At 38.7% G+C, this 26,657-nt stretch overlaps 1 protein-coding gene across 2 annotated transcripts; it reads right to left on the reverse strand.

Annotated features, from left to right (window-relative positions):
* Window positions 1-405: 405 nt before the first annotated feature.
* Window positions 406-26,019, reverse strand: LOC131291447 (acetylcholine receptor subunit alpha-like). 2 transcript variants are annotated; one of them, XM_058320660.1, is made up of 12 exons: window positions 25,807-26,019; window positions 21,732-21,776; window positions 20,796-20,905; window positions 19,024-19,204; window positions 6,664-6,779; window positions 5,537-5,705; window positions 4,019-4,155; window positions 3,856-3,944; window positions 3,716-3,770; window positions 2,516-2,635; window positions 1,418-1,664; window positions 406-597 (listed from the first exon to the last, which is right to left on the reverse strand). In XM_058320660.1, the coding sequence occupies exons 1-12, from the start codon at window positions 26,017-26,019 to the stop codon at window positions 406-408; spliced, it is 1,674 nt and encodes a 557-aa protein (XP_058176643.1). The 2 variants fall into 2 exon arrangements, with proteins under 2 accessions (XP_058176643.1, XP_058176642.1); XM_058320659.1 differs by having other exon boundaries at window positions 1,418-1,685.
* Window positions 26,020-26,657: the final 638 nt, after the last annotated feature.

Here is a 26,657-nt window from a genome sequence, read left to right on the forward strand (position 1 = left end):
AGCCGTATGGTTTTCTTAAAAACATTTCAATCAAAACTAGTCCAATGCAAATCCCCTCAGGTTGGGCCGTTTGGTGCCTATTGTTACCTTTAGCAGGAGACGAGTGCTACCTCCGCGGGCACTGGACTGGACTTGCAATCAATCATACGCTCATCTCCCATACACCAAATTGCCACCAACCAGCAAGGTCGTTTATCCTTTTTGATCATACACTGTTGTGCGCTACATCTCTCTATACTAAAACCCTTCACCTTCCTAGAGTAAACAGCGCCCGGCAACCAGCAGCCGATCGTACAGCAGCAGACAGGCACTGAGACCCATGGCGCACACACAGACGCACGGCACGACGAGCAGACCGAACCCGAAGCCGAAGCCGGCAAGCGGTTGCGGAGGTGCGATCGTGCGCTATTGCGGAGGGCAGCGGACGACGGTCGACGTAGCCAGCTCATCGAACGTCTTGTCGATCGGTATCCGGTCATCGTAGAGTGTCGGCGCCTGCAGGATGATGCCGGCCGTCCCGGCCAACACCGCCAGCGTGAAGATCCACAGAAACAGACGGTCGAGCACCATCGCTACATACTTCCAGTCTTCCTTGACCTGTCAGGAGCAAAACAAAGAGCACAGTGTAGCCATTACCAGGACGGTATACCAGTTGTTAAACCACCTATCCTATGGTTGATGGGAATAGAAGCCTTATAACACTAAGCACTAGTGTAGAGACGGCATCCTATTTTTATTACATGGTGACCATTATATTCTCATACACTTTTTTAATCGAGCCGCCTTCCATATCTAGGGATTTTTGAGTTGCTTACCTAGACTTAAGGGTTCTAAGGACCTCAAAGCAACCCCAATAAGTGGAGGTAAACATTTTTTGCACCACCTAACTATTTCACCACTCACATGTTTATTAATTCTTGTTATCTTATGTTATTTTATTGAAAAGATATAATACAATTAAATTTTGAAGAGCTTGTTGAGCGAATATTTTTATGGTCATTGTACGTTTTGTATTTTCTTGTTTCAAGTTTTTTCTTGTTTTTTTTTATTAAATAACTTTTCAGTTATTTCAGAACTAACAGCGGTCTTTTCTATGAAGCGGTTGAAATTGGCAAATTGAAATTTCGTTAATCCTCAAACTATTCTGATTTTTCTTTTTTTGATCTTCTTTAATTTGTATTTGAATTTGTATTTTTATTTGTATTTGTACTGTTAGTTTTGCAAACTACATTAAAGCAATTCATGTTAGGATATAACTATTGTCAATTTCCAAATCAAAATACAATTCAGAAAGTTCCATTACAATAGTTTCAAATTGATTCGAAACTAAATCAAAAAAGTCATCATGCATAGGACCCCAAGCAGTTGCTTAATTTGTTTACCCTGTGTTGCCTTTCCTTACGTTACGGTTTCGTACCTTTGTCGAGTCCTCGAGCATCTTCGTGTGCTCGGCGATGAACCGCACGCAGAAGCAACTCCGGTGCACCTCGGTCGAGCAGACGGTGTGCGAGAACGCCGGCTGCTTGAAGGTCGGACTTTTCAGGCCGGACGGGACGGCCGTGTCCGCGGCCGTCGACATCGACAGCTCCTCCGACTCGGAGTGCGGCAGCGGAATGGGACCGTGGATCTGACAGCTTCCGCCGAACGGGCCCGTACCTGATAGACTGTGCAATTGAAAATGGCTTCTGTCAGTCCGATGTTAGTGGTGTCCATTTGCATAGGCAATGAATTGATTGATTTATTTCATAGGGCATCGTTCGTTTTTTTTAGTTTATGGGGTTGTTTTTTGTTTTAATTTGTTTAAAGTATAGTCTCGAACAAAAAAACCATTGAAACACCAGTAAGGGAAGCAGAGCGATGCAGCGTATGGATGTGGTTGTGATGTTTTTTTTTTGTAATTTTTTTACCCATAGAAAATATCACGTGTTGTACCAGTTTGTGGTGTTTTTGCCGGTTGGATGTTTTTTTTTATCATTTCGAAATGTTTCCATTTGATTGCATCGCATCAAACGAGAAAAAAACGATTCAGTTTAGAATCCGGGGTTTTTGGTTTCGTGTGTATCCAGATAATAATATTTATGTAGATGTAGATGTACATTTAAGTACACATGGTATATTGTTTGTGATGGTAAACGATGCAAACGCATTAGCAAACGGATGCGAGTAATCCAAACCAAGAAAGCGAAATTCACAGCGGGCATTTACAGTTTATTACAGACCAATTTTGGTTTTTGTTTCGGTAGTAGTTGAAAGCAGCACACATTATTCAACCCAAGAAACGCAAAATCAAATGATGAAGTTTGCGAAAGATGCATAGCAAAAAAGTTTTGCAATACAGTGTTTAACAAAGTATGCAACAAACGAATGAAACAAACCGTAGCAATCAACAGAGAATGAAAAGAGTAAATATTCGAAACAAATGAAAGAGAAAGAGAGATATAAAGAGAAGAAGAGAAAGAGAGAAAGAAAAAGAGAGAGAGAAAGATTCACTTTAATATTATTCTATCATAAATACCTTGACGGAGAAAGATCTTCTTTAGATGGTGTCCTATTAGTAAAACGAGCTATACGGTTTAATGTAGTATTTGAGTAATAAGGATAAAAGCAAGCGTGTAGGTCTTTTGATAGCGTTTTTCTACGACAAGCAGAAAATCCCAAATACAGAGAAAAACAGGAAAGAAAGAACGAGAAGAAAAAAGAAATGGTAGAGTAATCGAGCTGGCATATTGTTTTAAAATATTGTTTTTGTAGTATTGTCGAGATGGTAAACATATGTTTTCGAAAAAAAGAGGCTTGTTGTTGGGACTCGTTGGGAGTGCTAAAAAGGAAATTGGTGAGAAAAAAAGTAAAAGAAGGGCATAGGAAGAAGAAAAGTTACAGAGCAAAAGTTTGCACATGGCCAAACGTACGGAGCGAATCAGTACCACGAACAAATGCAGGCAAAATGATTTAGTGTAAATATTATTCTAAATGCGTCCAGTTGGTCGCAGCTTTGGTATCTCATCTTTTCAAATGTGTGTTTTTGTGTGCATGTTATTAATTTAAGCTACGTTCAACAGGCGTTTTTGCTTCGTTCTATATTTAACAGGGAAAGACCTGTTAGTGTAATGTAAATGTAAATTAATTACATTGAGAAAACCCGTACACTGTTTTTTTACTGATCGCATTGAAGCACTAGAAACGAATTACAACGAATTAGAATAGACAAAAAAGCAACCGAGGCTGAGAGTAACAGATCGACCCAAACGGGGTGGATCGATAGCCTAGAGTTTAGATTTATATTTTTGTTTTATAATACAAACAAAAACGGTTGTTTTAGGAGGCAACACCACCCCACTATTCAGAAGAAAATGAAAGAATTCAAATAAATAAATGCTAGGAAACACAAGTGCTGCCGAGAGCGTCAGGTAGGGAGCATGAACGGTTGAGTGGAAAGATTGAACAAGCAGGGAATAAATAATTAAAAAATATGACTAAGAAACGATCCGGTAACGGTGCTCCTTTTTTCAAACATCAAAACAAAAGTCAACGGTAAAATCAATCAACAGAGCAAGACTCAAGACATATCGGTAAACAGAGAGTTTGAAAGATACGGAAAGGCAAAGACAAAAAGAGATAGAGACGGAAAGGAAGAAAAAGAAAGTGAGAGAGAGCGAGAGAAAATGGGGAATGGAAATGAGGGGATGAAGTATGCGGACCAACCGGTGGCACGTACCTGTGGTTTTCGATGTACGGCGGTCGCTTCATGAAGAGAAATCGTGGTAGAAAATCTGTAAAGCGTGTCGAGAAAAACGGGAACGTGGTAAGCCTGCCGTCAACCGTGGGAAACAAAGTTCGACGCTGATCGATACTTACCTATAAAAAAAGTTTTCACCCACGGTGCCATTCGGTGGGTTTGGGGTGATCGGAAGTGCACGTTCAGCACCACCACTGTGACGCATATACTGCAACAGAACGTACGGAATGGAACGGTTTGTACGGTTGTTTCGGGCAGACGGTGGTATCTAGCGCTACTTACCTGATTGAGACGAGTATCATGGCGAAGATGAGATACTTTCCTAGCAAAGGCACGACGAGTGACGTTGGCGGTATGATTTCGACTACCAGCAGGAAGAACACATGGAGACTAATCAAAATTGAAATCGAGAGCGTGACCTGAAGGCAAGTTCGAGAGATGAAAAGTAATTACGCTTCTGAATACATTAAGCAGCGCTCGCATAAGATAATGTCTGAACGTCGCAGTGGTTCCGTCGGAAAGTTGAACACAGTCGAGAGCGTATCATTTTGATCTGAAAGTAATACACTTTCAAGTTTTAAACCTTGCTTTCCTTTACGAAAACAAATGCAACTTTTATACAAAAGATGTATTTTTTTTAACCAACTAATAAATGTTAACGTTTAATGAAAACAAAACTTTGCATATGAATCCTCAATCACAATATCAGCTCTTTCTCTTTGGTTACTAACAACAGAATATTACACGTTTGGTAATTGTGTTAAGTTTACCGAAGTACTAATTAAGAAATCGCCACCAAGTACTGGGCGCCTCCATCGTTTGTTTGTTCTGCTTTAATTTAAACGTTTCCAGTATGTTAAACCTCTTTTCAATGTCTTCTGACGTTTTATAAATTTAGTTAGAGATTTATATTTTTGAAATTAATGTTTAGAACAGTTTATTGTAATTTTTACAGTACCATAAAATTGAGCCACGGTTTGGTTTTTGTGTGATCGTCGAAGTACTAATTAAGAAATCGCCCACAAGTACTGGGCGCCTCCATCGTTTGTTTGTTCTGCTTTAATTTCCCCGTTTCCGGTTTGTCACACCTCTTTTTAATGTCCTCCCTACGTTTTATAAATTTAGTTGAAGATTTATATTTTAGAAATTAACGTTTAGAACAGTGTAGTATAACTTAAACAGTACGATTGAAATGATCCACGGTTTGGTTTTTTATCTGATCGTCGAAGTACTAATTTGGAAATCGCCACCAAGTACTGGACGCCTCCATCGTTTGTTTGTTTTGTTTCAATCACCGTTTCCGGTTCGTTAAACCTCTGATCACTGTCTTCTGATGTTTGAGAAATTCATTTAAAAATCAACTTTTTTTAATTAATGCTTACAACAGTTTAGTGTAACTTGTACAGTACGGCTAAAATGATCCACTGTTTGGTTTGGTGTTTGATGGTATTAAATATTCATATTTTGCGAAAATAAAGTCTCTAGTTGAGCATGAATGAAAAAGTGAAGTAGAAAAATATACACTCCCAGTGAAAGATTAGCGGTGTTACGTGGCGCGATATTTTACGGCGTCATGATGATCCACCTCTGTTTGCTTCCACTCCAGACGGTGCGATAACAGCCGACCGGCTCATTCGACACTCGAGTGCGAACTTTGCGCGCTGCAAATTAATTATGTGCACTGTGACAACGCCCTCGTGCGCGTCGTCGACGATGCCCACCCGCCGGGCACCACTACGTGTCGCACCGTTTACGGATGGCTCAGTACCACCACATTGCCCCTCCCCCATAGGTGCTTACCTTTTCTCCGCTGTCCGAGGGCAGATAGAATGTGAGGACGGTCAGGAAGGAGATACCCATACACGGTATGATAATGTTCACCGTGTAGAACAGCGTCTTGCGACGCATGGTGATGTTGAACGTGATGTCTAGGTACGGCTCGTCGCAGCAGGTGTAGAACTTTTCGTTTCTGTCGCGCGTGGAGAGAGAGAGAAGAGAGTGTGTCAAAAGCTCGAACCGCTTACGTATATTGGACGGGAAAGCAAGGAACACATTTTCTATTCAAGTACTGATGCGAGATACATGCGGAAGGAGAGTGGGTAGGATGGCTGGTGAGCCTAAGATTCATATCTTGGAGTTGTTGGTGGCCCTTACAAGTTCTAACAATGATTGTAACCTGGGATGGAAACTTCCACCTGCATTTTGGTTAGTTCTAAATAGCTTGAACTAACTTTCTGAATAGCTTTCAATAGCATGTAACGTTTTTTAAACTGTTAAAAGTATCAGTTTACGTGCTTATTTAACACGTTGACTGCCAAGCGTTTTTAGCACACTTTTTAGTACAATCTTTTTTAATTTAATCCTTTAACAACATTTATTAAATCAACGATTTGCGAAGGCTTAGCAAAAACTTAGCTTCCCAAAGAATTGATATTAAATATTACTATAATGTTTATGTTCCATTTTCATTCATTTATGAGACATAAACTTTTTAGAACTAATGACAGCTGGTTAACAAAAATGATAGCCATGGCAGTCAACGTGTTAATGCATTTGCTCATAAATACATTTAGTAATCTTCAGGGCAGGTATGGCTGAAGCTGGCCGTTGCGCCTTAAACGAAGAATATTTAAACCTTTACTTAGAACTGGCTTGCAAGATTGGAAACCGGAAAAACTTTCCACATCATTCAACTTTTCATGGTAAAGCGTATAGAGGGCGTAATTAACCATCAAACTAATTATCATAACCAACCAGGTACAATTTAATCAATTTGCCTTAGTTCAGACGAACTGTTTCCTTTACGCTTTCTTTTGCTAATGGGAAGCTCAAAACGACCGCAGATTGAATCGAAAGCAAGCATCGATCAGGAAGAGGGGTCTGGTAACAACGAGCAACTACTAGCAGGGCGAGGAATCGCCACTTACCTTACTGCCGGCACCTCCAGGATGTCCCACTCGACCGACATGTAGAACTCGGACAGATCGACGCCGACGTCTACAATGTTGCTGCCCGACTTTTCATCCATATGCCGGAGGTCGACCTGTTGCGGTTTCGGTGGTTTATAGGTGTGGTTTGACGGGATGTAGTGCGTAGGTTTGCGTTTTTTTTCGTTTCGGTAAAGTTGCCATTCAAATATGGTTTTTTGTTTTCGTATGTTTTGATTGTTTAGTTTGTTTTTGCGTGCACCGTTCACAAACGGGACAGTGGAGGGCGAAGATGGGAAAGAGAGGCAAGAAAGAAAGGGCGAGATAGTAATGCTTCGTTATAATAGCATTGCAGCAATGAGAACGAAATGATCGAATTGTTTTTTTTTTCTAGTTTTGTAAAAGAAGTAATGAAGTGGTGATGAAAGTAGCTGTGTTGGTAATCGTGGCAGTGACTGTGGTGGTGGGTTTTGCATTGGAATAGATTAAAGTTACTGATAATAGTTGTTTTTTTTTGTTGTTGGGTTTTCGTTTTTGATTCGCTCCAAACAAAACCATGAAATGTAAACTGAAGACAAAACTTATTTACATATGGATGGGTGGGTGGCCAGTTCGATGGTGCCAAAATAAGGAGATTTGTTTTTGTTTTCTTGGACTAGTGAGCGCACGGGAGGTGTGATGGCGGGGAGATATGCAGGGAGGGCGAATGAGAAGGCCAGGGTGCAAACAGCTAAAAATGGTAGTAGAGTTTTATACAAAGCGAATGTACAAGTGTACAGAATGAGCGAAAAAGACAAGTTTACAAAAACAAAGCACGTAATGATTCGCGTGTATGCTAAGTGTAGCAGTGTGTGTGTGTGTCGTTTTATATGTGTGTGAGTGTGTGTGTGTGTGTGTTGATGGGGAGGGGGAGATATAATTTTATGTTTTTGCGGGGTGGTGAGTTTTCTTTTACTTTAATGTCTTAAACAAATTAGGGGAGAACAAAACCATAAATGGAAAGAACGAATGAAGAAGAACGAAAGATTAGCAACATTTACGATGCAACAAAGTGTGATGCACACGCACTAGAAGGAGACGACGACGATGGCCAACGAGGGTGAACGGCTAGCAAGCAACCCAGCGACACTGAGGGAAACGATACTCGGTACAGCAACTACATACTCGGGTGCACATAGCAACGTGCAAGGACGTTGCAACCGACAGATGAATGTAGGAGTGGACATGCACAGTGAATTCAATTACGGACGGGCGAAGAACGCCTATGTTATTCATGCAACAAACGAAAACTCTACATACGACATGAGCTTTGGATTGCAAATGTTTTTGGCGTCTCGATTCTTGCCACGCCTTTGCAACACGTTAAGGGTTGTTTATCAAAAACGAAACAGTGGCAGAAATTAAAACAAACAAATAGATCGAATTAACCGAACTGTAACGGGCTGATAGAGGAGTGCTTTCCGCAATGCAGGCATCGACAGCAACAACACTGCTTCATCCGGGCTAAATGGCTAATGACAGTCCGTGTGTATTGCGTGGTTCAAGGGTGAACAGGTGCAGAAGCAACTACTCCAAACATCAGCCAATGAAAGCTAGCTAGATATAAGGCAGAAGGAATGAAGATGGGTTCACTTTTTGATGAAATAACGGCATGATTACAGAGGAGCATTGAATGGGCGTCTATGCATTGTTCGCTTTTGGATTGATTGCTTTTTAACACGTTTACTGCCAAGCAGTTTTAGCCAATCAGCCAAAATTTTTTAGTACAATCTGTTTTAATCAAATTTGTTTATAACATTTGTTAATCCGACGGTTTTCGAAAGCGAAGCAAAGATTTAGCTTTCCAAGGAACTGGTATTCAGAATTATTATTGTTTTTATGTTGTATTTTCATTTATTTAGAGGTCAAAAATTTTTTAGAACTAATTGTTGCTGTCACCCATTTTACGGGTACAATGCTGTAAAAATTACACTAACGTATCCTTTGCGAAGTCTAGTCTTTGTCTGGTGTACGAAAACTGTTGGTTTCATAATTGTTTTGATGAAATTTTATCGAAAATGATTGTACTAAAAATGTACTAAAACAGAATGGTGGTCGTCAACGTGTTAAATCGACCAGCAATCTTCCAAGAGCGCACTTACGTACGCACATGAATGTATATGACTTTTGTGTTCAATCAGTATATTTTGTATTGAATATTTTTAAAGTGTTTAGTAGTTTGTTGTGCAGTATTTTATCTTCAGCAGTAGCAGTGCAGAAGTTGTACAGAAGTGCAACGGAATGAATGTCGAGGGTATGGCATGAAACAGCAAGATTAGTGACCAGGAGGATTAAGAAATGTTTTAAATGCATCGTAGGATTATTTTGATGAACCGTTTAAATGAGCAACGGGGAACGCTACGGGGCTCTAAGACGACTCTTAGCAGGGAACTATACTAGGGATGATGCTTTTGGGAACGACACGACTGGGAGGGAGGGTTGGTATTTGGTTTAGAGTTTCGATTTAACGCTCCGCTTGGAGTTTAGCGCTAGCATGGAGTTTATGGCAGGCAATAGTCATTTTTTGCTCGATTGCATGATTATGTTGATTTTGTACATTTTTTTTCTTCATTATCTCCCTCTCTCTTTCTTTCCCTTTCTCTCTCTTTGTTTTTAATTTTCTTTCTCACTCATTAGAGAGCCTTTGCATCATGCATTCGCCGTAACGCTACCTGCAATTTTTATTTATTTGGATATTCGGGAAAGGTCATGGGGGATGGTGTGTATTTATCATTTAACTATTTATTTTTAGTTTTTTGGCTTTATAATGCATCGCACGCATTCGAATGTTTATCACCACCGGCAGGCATGGCGGTGCCGTTTGAGCTTCAGTATCGTTTCGGTTTGACCCGAAACTTAGTTTAGAGGATTTTTGGTTCATTTTTTTTTGTTGGTTTTTGCTAGGTGTACAACTTTCACAAGAACGCAAAGAAACATTAAGTACGAGTAGAAACGCAAAAGTATGTTTTTTTTTTTATGTATGACAAACACAACAACCACAGATTAACACGCGAACACGCATTAAAATAAATGATTAAATTACACTAGTAGACAAGGATACAGCAACGCTAGCTATCAGTGGGCTGATGAGTCAGAAGCTAACGAGAGAGGCGATAGAGCGATCGGGGTTCGTTACCAAAGCCGCTTGCGGCAGTGAAACTATACGGAAATGGCTTGAAATCAATCGTGAATCTTTGTAATTTTTTTTATCATGTTTTTATGTCTTTTGTGTGTACCCGTATTAAACAGGTCTATTTCAGAAGGCTTACTTCTTACACGCGCCACTAAACTGAAACACAGGTGCTAACGAATACAGGGAGTTACTTTTGTTTTTAATTTATTCGATTTAAATTCATTAAAGTTTAATTCAAACTTTGATCACATTGTCGCTTGGAAAAAAACATCACGAGATAAAATCAAAATAGCTAGAGGTCGCAAAAGAAAAACGCAGGCACACATGCACAGGCACATTACTTTTCCGGAAGACGGTTCTGGTCTAGTCAAATCGTTTATTCTGCCGGCGAATGGGCATTCGCGTGTGAGTACGTACGGGGTCCGAAGAGTCTTTGTATTGGATAGTTTAGGAGAGTTTCGTTCGTGCATGGTTCGGCCTTTAACTCGAGTGTGAGATTAGCCGAGAAGAGGAGCGTATAAATTAAAAGAACGTATTAAAGCCCCCAATTAATATAAATACCCCGACCCGTGTAGGAAGGAGGAGAATGTTAGAGCATAAAGATAATTAGACGGGCCCAGCTCCGATCTCCTCACACGTTGTATGTTACGCCGAAGACGAAAGGAAATTGGATTGTTGTGTTATTATCTCTACCATACGATAATGATTTTATATATGGACGTGGTACGAGAAACTACAGATAAAGAGTGAATAATATATGTTTTTAAAGAAAACTTCTACAAATAATCATATATAATGAAGCACCACGTCCATTAAATAAAACGTGCAGGATCAATTCAAAACACATATACGAAGGAACGACGGTCCAAGAAAGAGGGCATGAAGGTGGGGGGAGGGCAATCTAATCAAGGAAATAAAGAGAAAATTTTCAGGAAACACAGGTAGAACCTAACATTGAGCGGCAAGTAACAAGACGTTAGAGAAAAAGTGATAGATAGAGCGTAAGAGTGGAAATAGAAGGGACAGAAAGTGTTATAGGCAGAATAAAGAGAAGTGAAAGTGAAACAAACAGTGGGGTCTCAGATAGATAATGAGAAAACTGAAATAAGAAGATCGAAATAAATGCTATGAAATGCATAACATTTCATGAACGTTCTATTCAACGCAGGTTCAATACAATACAGCGCATACGACCGATTCAGCATTGAAATGCTCTTTTTGTCCAAGTTTTGTCATGAAAGACTCGCAGTCGAATCAGCAGAATTAAAGTACGAATGTCTGCAACACCGAGACAATTTGGCACAAAGGGCGTGTATAAGAGGTGTATCAAAGTTGAATGGACAATTGCAATAGTTAACTGAACAAAATAAAAAAAGCCTTATTCTTCAAACGAAACAAAACACCGGAATTCAGAGGACTAACGAAGAGTTACCCGAATTAAAACGATTTGTGAGTGACGACACACTTTTCCTGTTCCCATTCAGCATCAATTGTAATTAAATATTGGTAAAATTAAGTTGGAGTAGATTTACGGGGCTTAAACATTGTGCAAATAGTGTTTCAAAATGGCGTGATTTTTGTTCAGTAAAATGTCCATTTGTAAATTATTATTTCATTTCACAAAAAAGTTTTCCAATTTGATTGGAAATTACTAAAATAAAGGTTACAATAGCTGCTTTTATAGCCATTCAAAAAGTGTTCACATACAGTAAAACTGTTGCCAATTGGATAGAAATTGGGGAACGGGATCGGACAACAGCATAGAACGCACAAAGAACAGGAAAAGGGTAGCATTGCACATTCAAACCTCAACGCAAATAGGAAACGGAAAAGAAACAACGAGTATTATCGAGGAAATATACGAAGAGTACAGAAGAACCGCAGCGGGTTTTCGATGTTGTTCGAATGGCTGAATGGCATCATTTCGGGGGCCGAAGTTTTGTTGACTGCACTACTTATGTAAGATGAGTTCAAAACAGATGTAATGTTTGGATGGTTATGAAAATGGTGGATCAACATAGTAAAGAAAGGTTTCCAGGAAGGAAACGGAAAAGAGTGTAATCGTAGAACTTGAAAGGGACAGAGCTAAAGACAGTAAGAGAGCAAGTTTGATGTGGCAGAACGTGGCGGAAGAAGCTAAAGAGTTAGGTTCAACAAGGAGAGAAGACGAAGGCTCAAATGGAAAAAAACGAAGGGGAGAGAGTGGGGGGAAAAACGGAACGATGTAAGGGAATAATTTCATAGTGATTTAATTACCTTTGCTAGTTCTCGCTTTTCAAGTTTTCGATCGAGTCGTAAGCAACTCTGCATCGAAAAACATTCTTTTCCTGATTTGCTACCGTCTCTCAATCGTTTCCTCGACAGGCGAGTACCGGTGGCTACTTCGTATAGGCCTCCTTCGTCTTCTCTTTACTTTCACATTGAGCTTCTAACATTTGTGTGCTGTTTTAGCACATGGAATCAGCTACGGACGTGCTACCGATAGATATAGGAAGAAAAACGTCTACACGCAAAACATTACACGACACGTGGGGTACAGAGAATCTCTGGGTGTTTTCTAAGAACAGAAAACCAAGGTTACGGTTTCGGCAGCGTGAAACTATTCTTGGATATGCCTCGAAATTCGTGATGGCTCTTGGCCTGGTCTTAATAACAATACTTGGCGTAGAACTCGTTTGAATGTTAGTCTCAAACGTTGGAAGATCCTTGATCCTGGCTCGCCCAAGCACTTTCGAGCAAACAGTTGCTAACACCTGCAGTGTCTCGATAGTGCTGTTCAAAGTGTATGCCATAGATCCGCGTAGTAAAACATGCAACAGTACGCGCCGGACTTCGCACAACCAAAGCAAATCGCCATCTTCAAATCGAATATCATTGTGGGTAGTGTTAGAGTTCACTTGTCAGACTACGGGACTTCAACTCAGTCAAGTGGTTGACACAGTGGGTGAGTGAGGAAGTTTCACTGTATGCGTTCTGGTCTCAGTGTCCATAAAAAAACTAAATCTATAATAAGACTCAAATACAGCCGAATTTTATATTTGGTTTTAAAATGGTAGTTGGTTCGATTTATTGAGTGATGAATGATCGATGTTTGTTTCACGGGTATTCAACAACAATCGTAGACAGTATCTGTGGCTGTAGTAGCAGTAATCTAATTACCAATTTATGTTGAAAATAGTAACTTCATATTTTTAGTTCAACGGTATATTAGTATAAGTAGTTGAGATGATTCTAGCAGTGTTATTAGAGGAATAGTAGTTTGAGTTTAATTAGTTCCAGTTGTACTAGTGGTATTGGTAGCAGTATTAAAAGTAAGTGTAAAAGTGAAATAATAAAAGTATAGATAGTACCATTGCTACACATTCTTTTCCTTACCATGCAAGTTGGTTGCAATAAGTAATGGTTAATTAACTCTTTGCGGCCGCTATTGCTTCTAGGTTGCAGAAATATATATATGTATATTCATATAGAAATTAGTAATTTTAAGTTAATTGTCCAATCGAAATGATGGATGGTCTTACCCTGTCACGCATGGGTAGGATATAGACATACTTGATGTAAACCCTGAGGCGTGATGATTCATGTATAAGAAGGAAGGAAATAACTTAAACTGAGAACAACGTAAGGGATACGTAATAGAAAGCAAACCTATGGTACAAAGACAAGGCAGAAACGCGACTAGCTTAATCTGAAACTCTCCTTTTCCGTCTTTGCTGAACTGAGAAGGATAGTTTGATTTCCAAAATGAACACAAAATTTCAGACAAATAGACTTTACTCATTAAGCAGGCTAGACAACGCTTCCACTGTACGTTAAGGTAAATAAATGACAAATGCTTTTACGTTTATGTTATGCTTTAAATTTAATATTAAAATATATATTAGATTAGTCGAAAAGTCTGCCCACATTGCTGAGTGTTCCAACACAGTTTATTGAACAGAAAAAAAAAACAATTTAAATAAAAAAATATTCAATTCAGTAATAAGACTTTGCCCGTGGATGACGAATAATTGCATAATGCAAAACTCCGCTAGGACCAAACTTGCTAATATATGCTTGCAATCAATTATAATCTAGGTACTTTAAAAATAAACCGTATTCACTACTCTGCAGTGCTGCATTGAGTTTAACACTGAGGAAACTTTACGCTAGGGATGCAATACCAAATCGTTCCTTATGCTGGTCAATCCAATCGGTAGGTAAACACATAACTGAAGATTACATTAAATGAAAACAATCGGCACCGTTCGCTCTACAAAATAGGGTGGTAATATTACTTAGAAATTTGAAAACAAAATATAACTGATGAAAACAATAGCATTTGAATCAATTAAATTTGATAATAGCAATCAAACCTTGCTTGTTAATTTTAACAGGCTGACTTACATGAAGAAATGTAAAGCAAACAATGGAAAAACAAGTTAATCGCATGACGATAATAATTTTCGTTTTTAATTCTGAGTTCCATTTTTATAGGCGGTAAAGCATGTAGGAATTATTTTTAAATTTTTGATACACTGCGCTACAAATAATATGCCGAACGCCAGAGCTTTGGGCTTAGCGATCTTTCTTTATTAAGTTATTTATGTTTGCTTTTAGTAATTTGTGGTTTACGATAAATAAATTAGTAAGTACATTGTTTCGAAGAAAAATTAACGGTAGGTCAATCAAATAAAATTATATCATATCATTAGCAACCAATTCCTGAAGTTGTTGAAATTACCATAGCACACATTGAGTTGGAATGAAAAGCAGGCCAAAGATTAAAGTTGAAGCCGCGGAACGAACCTTAAATCGATCGGCTTACTAACGAAACTGGGCATCTTCTTTGCTTGTATTTGTAATCGTTAATGTAAATTCCCGATTCATCAAAATAACATTTACATAAATGTACACAGTTCAGAACAGGGCGCATATATAAATACACTATATAGCTACACATGAATGCTATATGAATATCTATATATGATAAATACGGAGAGGTGCTTTTAATGTGGCACAAGTAACAAATTTGATAAACATCGTAGAACAAGAGACGATTGAATCATTTGAATTGGTGTAATGAAATCATATTGCTCTTAACCGCGATAAAAATAATTCAACTTTGTTTTGACAAAATCAAAGAAAATCAACAGTAAATGAAGCATCAACACAAAAACATTACACAATCCCTTTTTTTCTTAACTCAAAAAGCAAACGGGCGACATTAGAACATTACATAAGAATTCCAATTATGGCATCTAAACAGATCCTCTAGGTACGTCACAAACAAGAGACAACAACAACAAGACATTTCACGTACTTTGTTGCTGCTAAGTAATGCTTGCTTTATATAAAGATAGTAATGAAATGAGGAGATGCAACAGAAATGATAAAAGACAGTCAGGATGCAAAGTAAAATTATGCCTTAACCAAAGGAATGAAAAGGATGATGAAAAAAATAAATTTGTAAAGATTATACAATTAAAAAACCTTAGTTGACATAGGTTGCTATTAAAAAGTACCTAATTGATTTGATTTTAATAAATTCTTCCGAGAAATTATCGAAACTAAACATGATGTAAATTAAAACTTGAAAACATAAAAAATCTGTGAAACTTGAATCAAAAACATAATACGTATGTAGGGGTTTTTTTCAACATTTAGATTAGTTGAATTTGTTATTTTATAATTGAGTATGATTTTTAAAACAATTGTTTATAAATGGAGGAAAAATTATAACAAAAAAATTTCTTGCACCTTAAAACCGTCATAGGTCCAGCTGCCCAATTTCAAAACACATGTCTGTACATCGTATGGGAAATATTCAACATCGATCGAACACGACGATTTGTAAACGGCTGGTGGTTGCCAAATGACCATACCATTATTATATACGGTTGCTTTGGTCATTAGGGTTACCTCATAATGACCATCAGCACTGTGGAGAGAAGAAAAACGCAAAAACACTGTTTAAACCTGCTTAGGGAGAGTATAAAGAAAGAAAATGAGATAGTGATAGAGAAAAATATTGATAGAAATTGAAAGGACCAAGTAGTAAGGTAGAGAGGCTGATAGAGAGGAACAGAGATAGTAAGATATAGGCAAAGTGCAGAAGAAAAAGATAGACAGAGGTAAGAGGTAAAGAGAGGGAGAAGAGAGAAAAAGAGAAAGTAATTAACTAGGAAAAGAAATGGCAGCGTAAAATTCACAAAGGAGTATGAATCAGAGTAACAGACAAAAGGTCAATTCCTTATTTGTCTTGATTTTTCTTGTTATCTCATCTCCTGTCAAGGATGTCCTTTTTTTTAACTCCTTGACAATAATGAGAGGTGATGGGAGAATCCTAGATGGGAAATTAGTATAATACATTTTTGATACTTGTGTTTTTGTTTTCGACTTCATTTGATATATACACGGCAGCACCCTTGTTTCGAATTTATTATGAATCGAAATCGGTAACCTGCTAGAAGGACAAGAGTGCTATCGCTAAAACGACCATGTTTGTGTAAATGTGTGATTGTAATGTAAGTCCAGCGTACAGTGAAAGTAATGGTTGGGCATGACGTTGCACTGTTTAACTAAATTAGAGAGACAACATGTCTTCAGTTTTCATTTTTACTTAATGGGTTTTATGGCTGAACAGTTGTTCCAGCTCCAACAATAGATGGACAATCAAGTTAGTTAGATCGAGTTTATACGGACAAATTAACAAAAGTATGGGTCGAAACTAAACCAGGTTAGAACAGGTGTAAAGAACAGCATAGAGTTCTGCCTTACTTTCGGCTGTCAAGGCATTATGAGGTTTCTCTACACACTAGGATAGAAGGAAACAGTGTTTTAATTCCAACATAAAACGGAGTATCTGAATGTGCAAAGGAGGAATCGGATTGATTATCTAGTAAAGATTATTAACTATTTCACGAGTTACTCCTCCGCTTATCTTACAACCCTGAGAGTAACTAACTGAGGAAAACTTGTATTGCACCAGCTAAGAATAATTTCGTTATATTATATTATACATTCGGACCGTAACGTAATTAAATTGAACCAAGAAACAATCAAAAGTGAGAGACTGCGAGGGAGATATCCAGCAAAAGAGCGAGACGAACAAAAAGAGAAGAAAAGAAAAGTGGAAAGAGTCAAGGATAAATCATAGTGAAAGTATTCACAAACAAGAGAGAAAGTCTAAGTGGATAGACGACAGTAGGAAATAGTAAAAACGAATAGAGAGAAATAGAGAGAGAGAGTGAAAGAGCGATAGATGGAAAAAGGAAAATAAAGAGCAGTAGTAAGTGCGGAAGACAGATATCAACTTCAGCAATTAAGCATTAAAAATGACATATTGTAGATAACACTCCAGACTGATCAATTGATAAAATTTTTAGACAAATAATTATGCATAGTAAATACATGTCTGTAAGTACTTCATTTACCAGTACATGTGCTTGTGTCTGTGTTGGTAATTATTTACATGTTTGTGTTTTTATTCGCGGGAACTAGTAACATACTACATTCGTCGAAGTTTGTCGCGCAAAACATCCGGTGCACAGTTTGCCGCTTGGTCCGAATTGTTGTTTTACTATCCTTTATGGCGTTTATTATACCAAATACACTCACACATTTTTCGCAGCAGGTTGACATTGTTAGAGACAGTCTATCTCGACTTAAAGAGTTGAGTCAATTTGAGTAAACAAAACCATATCAATTCCGAAATTAGATTGTAAAACCATGTAGGTTTTAATCAACGCCAACAATGTTTGTTGCAAAAAGCAAATAAGATTTTTAAATGTTGGCATTTTTCAATAATATCAATAAACGCATGATTGCAAGGTAATGAATTTGTTATTCCTTTCAAATTAATTAGCATGTGACTGATTTCTTAATCAAGTATTTTGTGTGTAAAAATCATTGGATCAATTTTAAGCAATTACACAGACCTGGTGGTCGCTGTCAACATAGACAATTTAAAAGGAATCGATATGAATGAAAGGATCAGCAGAGCTCTAAAAATCGCAGTAGTATGCAAGTGAGTCTCAATGCAAACGCATCAAGCGAGCCATAGTAAACAATTAGTCTAAGGGGTGAATAGTAGAAGTTTCAGCACTAGTAGCAGAAGAAGTATTAGCAGTAGTTATAGTAGTAGTTGATAGGAACAATTTCTGTGTCGTGGTTGTTGCTCGAAGGTACGTTTGTGTTTCTTCTCGTTCTTTTTGTTTTGCAATCTTTCTCATTCTTTCCAATGGTCGCAGCAGGTCATATGCCATATGATTGTAAAACAGTTTTAACATTTAACATTCGTCTTGAGATTATCTTTTTCACGATCGTTAATTGATATATGCAAAATAAATACTAAAACAATAAATACACATGGTTAGAGAGTGGTCGAGCAAGTAGATAGAAATAATTTAGCTTGATGAACTGATGGTTTGGCTTGCTATACATCGAGTTGGCTTTTTGTTTTTGCTTGATTTAGCTATTTACACATGTTTATATTAGCTCAGTTTTTTTCTGATTGGATTCTAGGATGGGAACAAATATTGAGGATCGTGACACATGATGAAGATGGCTTTATGAACGGAAAAGCTAAGTATGAATAGTAACATAATGTATCTCAAATTAAAAAAACACATAAATACAAATTTAAGAAAAAACGCCCATGATGTAAGAAATACAGGAGTAAATATGGAAAACTGTAATAATGAATCACTCGGATCAAAGCAAAAGAAATTATGAAAGCACACAAAACCAAAATAAAATGGAATGAAAATGAGAATCTCTAAAAAAAGTTTCATCACAACCAGTAATATACTAAAATGATGGTGAGTGGTAGAGTAGCAAACGTTAATCATCAAATGATAAACTCTATGAAACAAGTTAAATATAAACTTTGTCTAAGGCACTTTTTTGCGGGTAACAAAAACGTTACAAAAGAACGACGGCACTAGACCGGTGAAACAATGTGAAAATGAAAGGAACGTTTGAAGATCAACAAATCGTAATGTAGTTGCACGTAAAACAAGGGTAGACAAACCTAAATGGAAATAACAAAGGAAAGGATGACCAACGGAGCAAAGGTGGTACGGTTTTTTTTAATTCGGTGAGTGGTGGGTATTTATTTTTGATAGTGGTGTGATAGTGGTAGTGGTTATTATTGTTGCTTATTTTTTTATTAAGAAAACCAACGGATGAACATTATAGAAACCTACCTTAAAACCATCATATGTCCAACTTCCAAATTTCAACACGCATGTTTGTTCATCGAATGGAAAATATTCTACGTCAATTTCACATGATGATTTATAAATGGCAGGAGGTTTCCATTCAACCAAACCTTCCGAATATATAGTTGCCTTGGTAGCTAACGTCACCTCGAAATTGCCGTCGGCACTGAGATATTTAAAAATGGGGTTTAAATTCATCAACTGGACGGATAACTGTTTGTGTTTGTTTTTTCAGTGGTGTACATTTTAAAACATCGTGCGTGTTATAATTTACAGTATCAAGTTTAAATATATGTAAATTTAAATCGAAGAAATTCTTAGTGGGTCTTTGCGAGTTTCGTTTAAGTTCTCTTCAACTTGTCTTTAAGTGTAGTGGCTGGTATGTGCATGTTTATCGAGTGTTCATATGTTTTCTTTTTACTGTGGCTAAGTTTTGGTTGATATGTAATAATTGCTAAAAAAGAGCGAGCTAAAATGTATAAACTTTTCACTTCGTCTTTGGGTGTAGCTCGATGGTACTGTTTCGCTTTGGTAGTTGTTTGAGGCTTCTACTTGAATAAAAAAAATAGAGCGATTACCTAGTGGAATAATAACACACAGACACAACAAGTTCAAGAGTTGATAAAACCACAAACATACAAAGTATCGACGGGAAAACAAAAACCGAATCGAACAAACGAATCGTTGCCGATTTTGGATGGTGGAAATTGGATGAATATATATGCGTTTACTCAAAGTTATAATGCAGGACGGGCATATAAGAGGCACCCATAACTAGAGACTTGAGAAACACGGAAAATGAAGGAAATTATGATGGAACTTAAAATTATGCCAACATTTTTAAAGCTCCTTTGGCATGTAAAAGTAAGAAAGGTTCTGAAAACTAATTGATGCAAACTGAAGATGTTTTGATGTGGTATAATTTAACTGGCATAGGAGCGAATGGAACAGAAGTTCGATAACGGAATGTAATTTTGGTCCCAAAATCGACTTGGTTGTGAAAACAGATAGTTCGGAACTCGATGCAAAAGTTGGAAGCAACGACACAACGGGCTTTGGTCCGGATGGGCAAAGGTGAAAGAAGAAGTATTAGATATGGAACGGAGTTGAGTGAAGAGAAAAAGGGAAGTGAAGCGCAGACACACACCCATCCACACATACACACACACTCACACACTCACAAACACACACACACAGGTAAATTCACACGAACACACAGGCACACATAGACGCACTTTCGTACGACTTTGTGTTGTTACATTGTAGCGTTGCTTTTGTTTTACATTACTAAACCAACATTCGTTTTCTTTTTGTTGTATGTATGTTGTACGTATTACACTTTCTTGCCGATTTTCACGGGTAGAACTACACTTCAAGTTGCAGTTTCTGTTCCATTGTTTCGCTACAAGTGCATTACACCGGCACCTGCTCATTTTTACACCTTCATTACAGCTCGCTTCAGATCACGCTTACAGCGAAACTAAGTACACATCACTAGAGCATCACGTTGCTAACAACTGTCGTCACGCAGTTCACTTTGTGCATCATTCATGTTTCTTCTTTCGGCCCGTTACGAACTGAGTTGCAGTACGTAATCCTCAGTGTCCTTTAATGAGTACTATGTTAAAGTGAATCTTCATACAGATACGTCCTGCGTTCGGAAGCTTGTTTGTGTTTGGTTTGGCTCTTTTTTCTTGCACCCTTTTTTAAACATTTTTCACTATCAAGCCGCTGGCTATCGTTACGCTCATACTTACTTGTTATACAGCACTATGTCTGGCCGCCAGATGTGGTCGGATGGAACGTGCAGCATCTGCACTCCACCGTACTCCTTCGGCTCCCAGCGTAATTTGTAGTCGTACCAAGACTTTCCAGCATTGGAAGGTTAATTGAAACATGGGAAAAAATGCGATCAGACGAAGAGTTCGACAAGGGCGATTGCAATGTTCAGTAGGTTGGTGGTAAGGGGCAGGTTTGAAATTTTGTTAATAAAATTTGGTTGCAATATAAGTTTCATCCAAACCAGAGCCAGATTAAAGGTTCTAAGGGCCCCTAGAGTCTATAAGTTGTCAAAAAATTATGAATTATGTATCTTTAAGTAAAATAAATAATAAAGTATGTAACGTACCAGTAAATAGGCCATAATTATTTTGAATAAAAATATTTTTCATGTGTCGTTTTATGATTAACACGTTGTGCTTAACATGAGTTTTTTGTTTCATTGTACAAAACTAATAAGTCCTTAAATATTTTCTAAGTAATTGTTTATAAGAGATATATTTATCTTTTCCTTAAAATAAAACACGAAAAGATTCTAGCACTGATCCATACTATGTTGCTCGTTATTTCAGGTGAAAATTATTATTTTCACATGTAGCAGTAAAGGAATTATTTTTAATATTTTCTCTTGCAACCTTAATATCATATATTTTTAATCTTCAATTTTCAATTTGGTTGGTTCAGTTGAATTATGCTTTCACTTTTTGAAGTTCGTCGAATGTAAATGACTTTTTCGTAAATAATGAATAGAATTCGATCTTCAAAAAAAAACAATCAAAAGTTTTTCACCAATAATAACGAAAAATAATCTTAAAACATCTTACACCGAGAATCCTTACTAGATAAATGAACATCTAAATAAACGTTAAAATAAAATATAGAGAAGTTTTTATTCTTGTTCCAATTGTACGTACCTGTTCGACCCAAAGATTCGTGGTCATGATTTGATTCTTTAGATTCTGTGAATGAGACAAAACGGTGAAACACAAAATTACCACACTGAACTGTGAACCCTGCAAAGCGGGCGAGCTTTAATTTCGCTTCGTTTATTGCTCAACTCGCAAGCAGACATCCGCGGGGTTATGGCTTTTCGATTGCGCTCCGCCACAGGGAATGGCTGCAAACCTGTATCAATGTTTAAAGACCGATCAAGGTGGCGTGCGGTGGCCAAGGAAATGCTACACAAACATTTTTCCACCAGAGGGCCAGAAGCGGGTTGAGTGGAGTTCATGCCGCTCCTAGCTGGCAGGACTCGTTGTAAGCCGGGTGTTGTCGAGTGGCGTTCCTGCCGCAAGCAGGTGGCTAACAGACTGTTGCCAATGTTCTACGATTTTTCTACTTCACTCTTTTCTCCGTTCTTTCCTTCTCAAGTCTTGCCATAGGAAGCTGCTGTCACTGCTCGTTTCCTCTTGTTTCTTGTGCCCTGTAGCTGGCGGACCGGGAGATCAAAAAGCGGCAATCGGAATGCGGTGGAAACGGCTGAACCTGCCACCGAGCTAGACAACAGGTCGGACGGCTTTTGGGCTGACTTCTAGCGGCGCCAGAAGTAGCAGCCCATGCCAGCAGCTGCATAACCCAAAACCAGGCCACGCTGGACGGAGCTGATGACGATGTACGATATGTGCGATGCATAATGCACAATTTTTCGTACTCGTCAAATCCTTTCATCAACCAGACATCACCATGTTCGTTTCTGGTTCCGTGGTGGCCCCCGGGGGGGAAAGGGTGTTTTGTGGGCGATTTGTGCCTGTTTGCACGAGTGGCACCAAGTAGCTGGTACTTATGCATGAAGGCTCTTTTAAGGGTCGCCAGGAAAAAACAAGTGGAGCAAAAGAAAATGCTGCACGAAGGAAAACCATACCTGCGAAGAAAAAACCATGGGTGACTACATTAAAAGGAGTAGCGTATGATTTTCTCCACGGAAATATGCTACGAATTCCGCAGGAATGAATAAAAGGTGATAATTTCAGTAAACTAAACCAAACCCGTTATATAAAAAGGTTCACTACTTAAAGTTTGTGTTTGGAAAATAGGGTCATTTCCATTTTTTATATCGTTTTTTATTAGTTTGAATTAAAAAGTTTTACTTGACGTTAGATCTTTTCATGTAAATGAAAACAAATTGTAAACTTTGTTTAATTTAATTTAAAAATTTGCAATGAAGCTATAAAGCTATTGATGCAAAACTTTCAACCATTCAATGTTGTATAAAAGCTTCATAGAAAATTAAATTTAAAGGAAAAAATCTCTTTCGGTATTGAAAACAAAATTTTTAAGCAACTCTTTAATTTTGAACGGCTCATTATTGCGAGTGTAAACAAAAGTAAAAATAAAATAATACTTGTTTTTTTCAAACACTTGATCTTTTATGAAAAGCACCATTCGTAAACGATAATGAATTGATTAACGTGTTATAAGTTAATACTTGGTAAAATGCCCGAATAAAAACTGTTTGTCGTTTCAAAATGTATTCATCGACTCATTAGAAAATTCAGTCTCAAATGAATGGCATTAAGTGCTAAAATAATTCCTATTGGTTCCAAAAACATAACTTAATCTAAATAAACTTAAAACATAAACTAGTTTGTTCAATTTGCCTGCGAAACTTAAATTTTAATGTTAAGTAAACAGATTAAATCGAGAAAACAGATTAAAATTAAAAACAAATTAATAACTTAACAGAGCAAGTTTGCGAATGTTAAAATAAACACAACAAACAAGGATTATGGAAAGGATGTGTTTGTTATTTTAAAACACTGATGAAAATAAAATATGTTTAATAGAAGGAGAAAGTGCACATTCAAATTGAATTAAAACCAGTGCATATTATCAAAACATCGTCTAGTATCGCAAAGACCAAGAGGATAGTTAGCAACAGTGTAGCAAAGAATAACGTCAAATTGTTAAATGAATCGCAATCATATGCTATGCAAGATAAACGTACCAAACCGGAGCCGGAGGTGGAGAGAAATGAAAACATTTGCTTTCACCGTTGCGTTATTGGGTGATTTCGGCTCGGCTGGCCGGGAAAGCACTTTTCTTGCTGCCGTAAACACTTTCCGTGTAATGAGACGCCGGGTCGACAAGCGTTTAGCCGACACTTAAATATTGCATCCTGCCCTGAGCCCGAGTATTCCCGTGGCGAAGACCCTGCTGTCTGTTGATGGCCCCCAGGAGGGAGGTTGCAGGAAGCAGGAGGGGAAATAAAGGAGGTGCTGGACCGTACCGTACCGTGCCGGGATGGTGAATGCTAATCTATCACCAACCGACCGTGCCAGAGCTTTCCTGGAAGTGCGGATAAACCGAGGTTAAGCAGGGACAGCGGAGAGGATCTTTTGATATCGCTCACGGTCGTAATTATATGCTTACCGGCAGGATGAACATTAAAGGTTAATTACCACGCCCGCGATATCCCTCCAACCACTTCCCATTGCCCCCCTGAGGCGTGTGCCTGTTGCTTGGGAAACAAGCGATTCAATTCCCCGCGCGGTGAGGGCGAGGGCTGAGAGCGGAGGACGCAAAGGCGCAAGGCAAGCGGTCCGCTGCAGTCGGTATGTTGCTGCTGACACTTTGCATCAATTATTAATTTTGCACTCTTCGTCAGAATAGCAACCCGAGACCCTTCTCGGAACGTCGGACGGCATGGCACGCCGTCGTGCACTTAAACCGTCCACCGTGAGGCCTATTTCTTTAATATGGCCATCCTTTACTTTCCAACCCGGGCACCCGCATTCCAGTAGTGATGGGCATAATGACTCTTTCGACCGAATTGAATCAGACTGGACAAGCATCACGATGGTTCGAATCTTTCGAACGATTCTCTTTTGTGATTTGAATCGCGCAAAATGAGCTATGAATCACCATAAAGATTTTAATCGGATAAAACGGAGATTGGACTCCTAAAAAGTGATTGGAATACGGTTTCGAATCATAACCAAGTATTCTAAAGCAAAGTCTAAAAATCACCAGAAAACGAACGCCGAATAAGTGGATATACATCATTATATTTTTCTCGAGTTGGACCCATGTGGGATTTGAATTCCTGTTTGAAATCCCCGATTCGGATTTAATTGGAGTTCAAATTTTTCAATTGATTTGCGATTTGTTTTGCTCTTTTTGCTCCTTTGCGCTCCTATCGCTCCTCTTTGCCCTGTTACGAGCGCAAAATGAATGTGTTAACTTGTGTTTATAACAATTAAAACAGGCACCGGTTCAACCCCACTGGTATCAAAACCACACCAAAAACATGTAGAAAAAACACCATACGAACATTGTGAGCTAATTCAAAATCAATGAAAAACAATAAATGTAAACCGGTAAAACTAAGATGGCTGTGGTGCTACTGTACTGTATGACAATACAAAAGATTATTCAAGTGCACAGAGCTGAGCCGATAACGCAAGGTCATCTCAAAATTCGAGAATTGTAATTGAAAAATATCGACTAAGTTTGGACGATCATCTCGAAAAGACTCTAATAACTCACACGATACCGGAGTGCAAAAAATGTCGGCAAAATGTCTGTGTGAGAATCGAACGTCTTTCGATTATATGCGGGTTATGAGGAACGAACAAGAACGAGAAGATCTAACGGAGCGAAAAGAGCGTGAATACAGTGCGACACTTTTTGGAGCTAGCTAGCTCCACTCCTCAAAAAAAGCCGATGTTTACAACCCTCATTCAAATATGTATGCCCGGAAGTGACTCTTTTTATTACTCATTCACTCTTTTCCGATTCAACGAGGATTTGGAGTCAAATAAAAAAAAACGAGTTCGCTCTGACTCAGTACGCACATCACTACTTTCCGCCGCAAACGACCTCGTTTCGGTTCGGTCGATAGTGGCATCGTATCCTTGCACTACCGGTGCTCCTTTTTATAGTGTAATTGCCCGCCCGGGTACACACACACACACGCTTACATAAACAGGAAACACTGGGCGCAATGAGGCAAACTAATGAGTATCTACACGGTGCCTGGCCAAAACTTACCACATCGATTAGCTGCGACAGCTTCAGCTTGATGCAGACCCGCAGCACGTCCGATGTGTTGACGACGGGCCGCACCAGCTTGTTGTAGTTGCTCAGCAGGTCGTCGTACAGGCGCTTCGCGTCCGGGTTGCCGGCGACCGCCCCGTGCACGACCAGCGCCGACAGCAGCCAGGCCCGGAGCGTCTCGCCGGTGGTCGGTGTGATCGTCCGCATGGCTTTAAGCTGCTTCGCTGTTGCTGTTGTTCGGTTGTTATCTTCGACTGGGGCTCGCGATCGACACCACGCAGCCGGCTCGTCGGTACCGCCTGTTGTCCTAGAAGCTGTTGTAGCTGTGTCTTGCCGTTCTCCTTCTATACCGTATTGCTTTTGGTTTGCTGCTCAGCACCCGACCGTGGTTCGCTACTTGATAAGCCATTCAGTCACACTAGCGGGGCATCCGGTGGATGAACATGCCAAGAGAAAGAGAGAAACAGAGCATGGAAGCGATTTAATATACCGGACGGAAAGTACGATTAACGTGAACTAGCACGGCACGACAGAGAGAGAGAGAGAGAGTGGCGCTCTAATTCGATTCCGGGCGAAACGTGACCAGGGGGAACTATTTCGCGTTAGCAAACCGTCAACGTTTGCCTAAAGACATTCCCGGCATCGTTTCGAGTACGTGAAAGTTGCCACTAACCATTAATGCCTTTTCTAATTAATGTATGGTTATTGAATGTGTGAATTGAGTAGGCCTTTTCTCTGTTTACTTGCTGACCATCACGATGTATAAGTGAAACGATCGCTACACTGCTCAATCCGAAACTACCTTTTTACGGGCTTCTGAGCCATTGCAATGTTTGTTAAATTTG

This window comes from Anopheles ziemanni, chromosome X (assembly GCF_943734765.1).
Source record: "Anopheles ziemanni chromosome X, idAnoZiCoDA_A2_x.2, whole genome shotgun sequence".
Classification (NCBI taxonomy): domain Eukaryota; kingdom Metazoa; phylum Arthropoda; class Insecta; order Diptera; family Culicidae; genus Anopheles; species Anopheles ziemanni.

Coding starts and splice junctions, on each gene's coding strand:
- LOC131291447 (XM_058320659.1), bottom strand. CDS start 26,019: ATGCGGACGATCACACCGACCACCGGCGAGACGCTCCGGGCCTGGCTG. Junction 19,205..20,795: donor GACATAGTGCTGTATAACAA/GTAAGTATGAGC, acceptor TAAATATCTCAG/TGCCGACGGCAATTTCGAGG. Junction 4,156..5,536: donor CCTCGGACAGCGGAGAAAAG/GTAAGCACCTAT, acceptor ACTTGCCTTCAG/GTCACGCTCTCGATTTCAAT.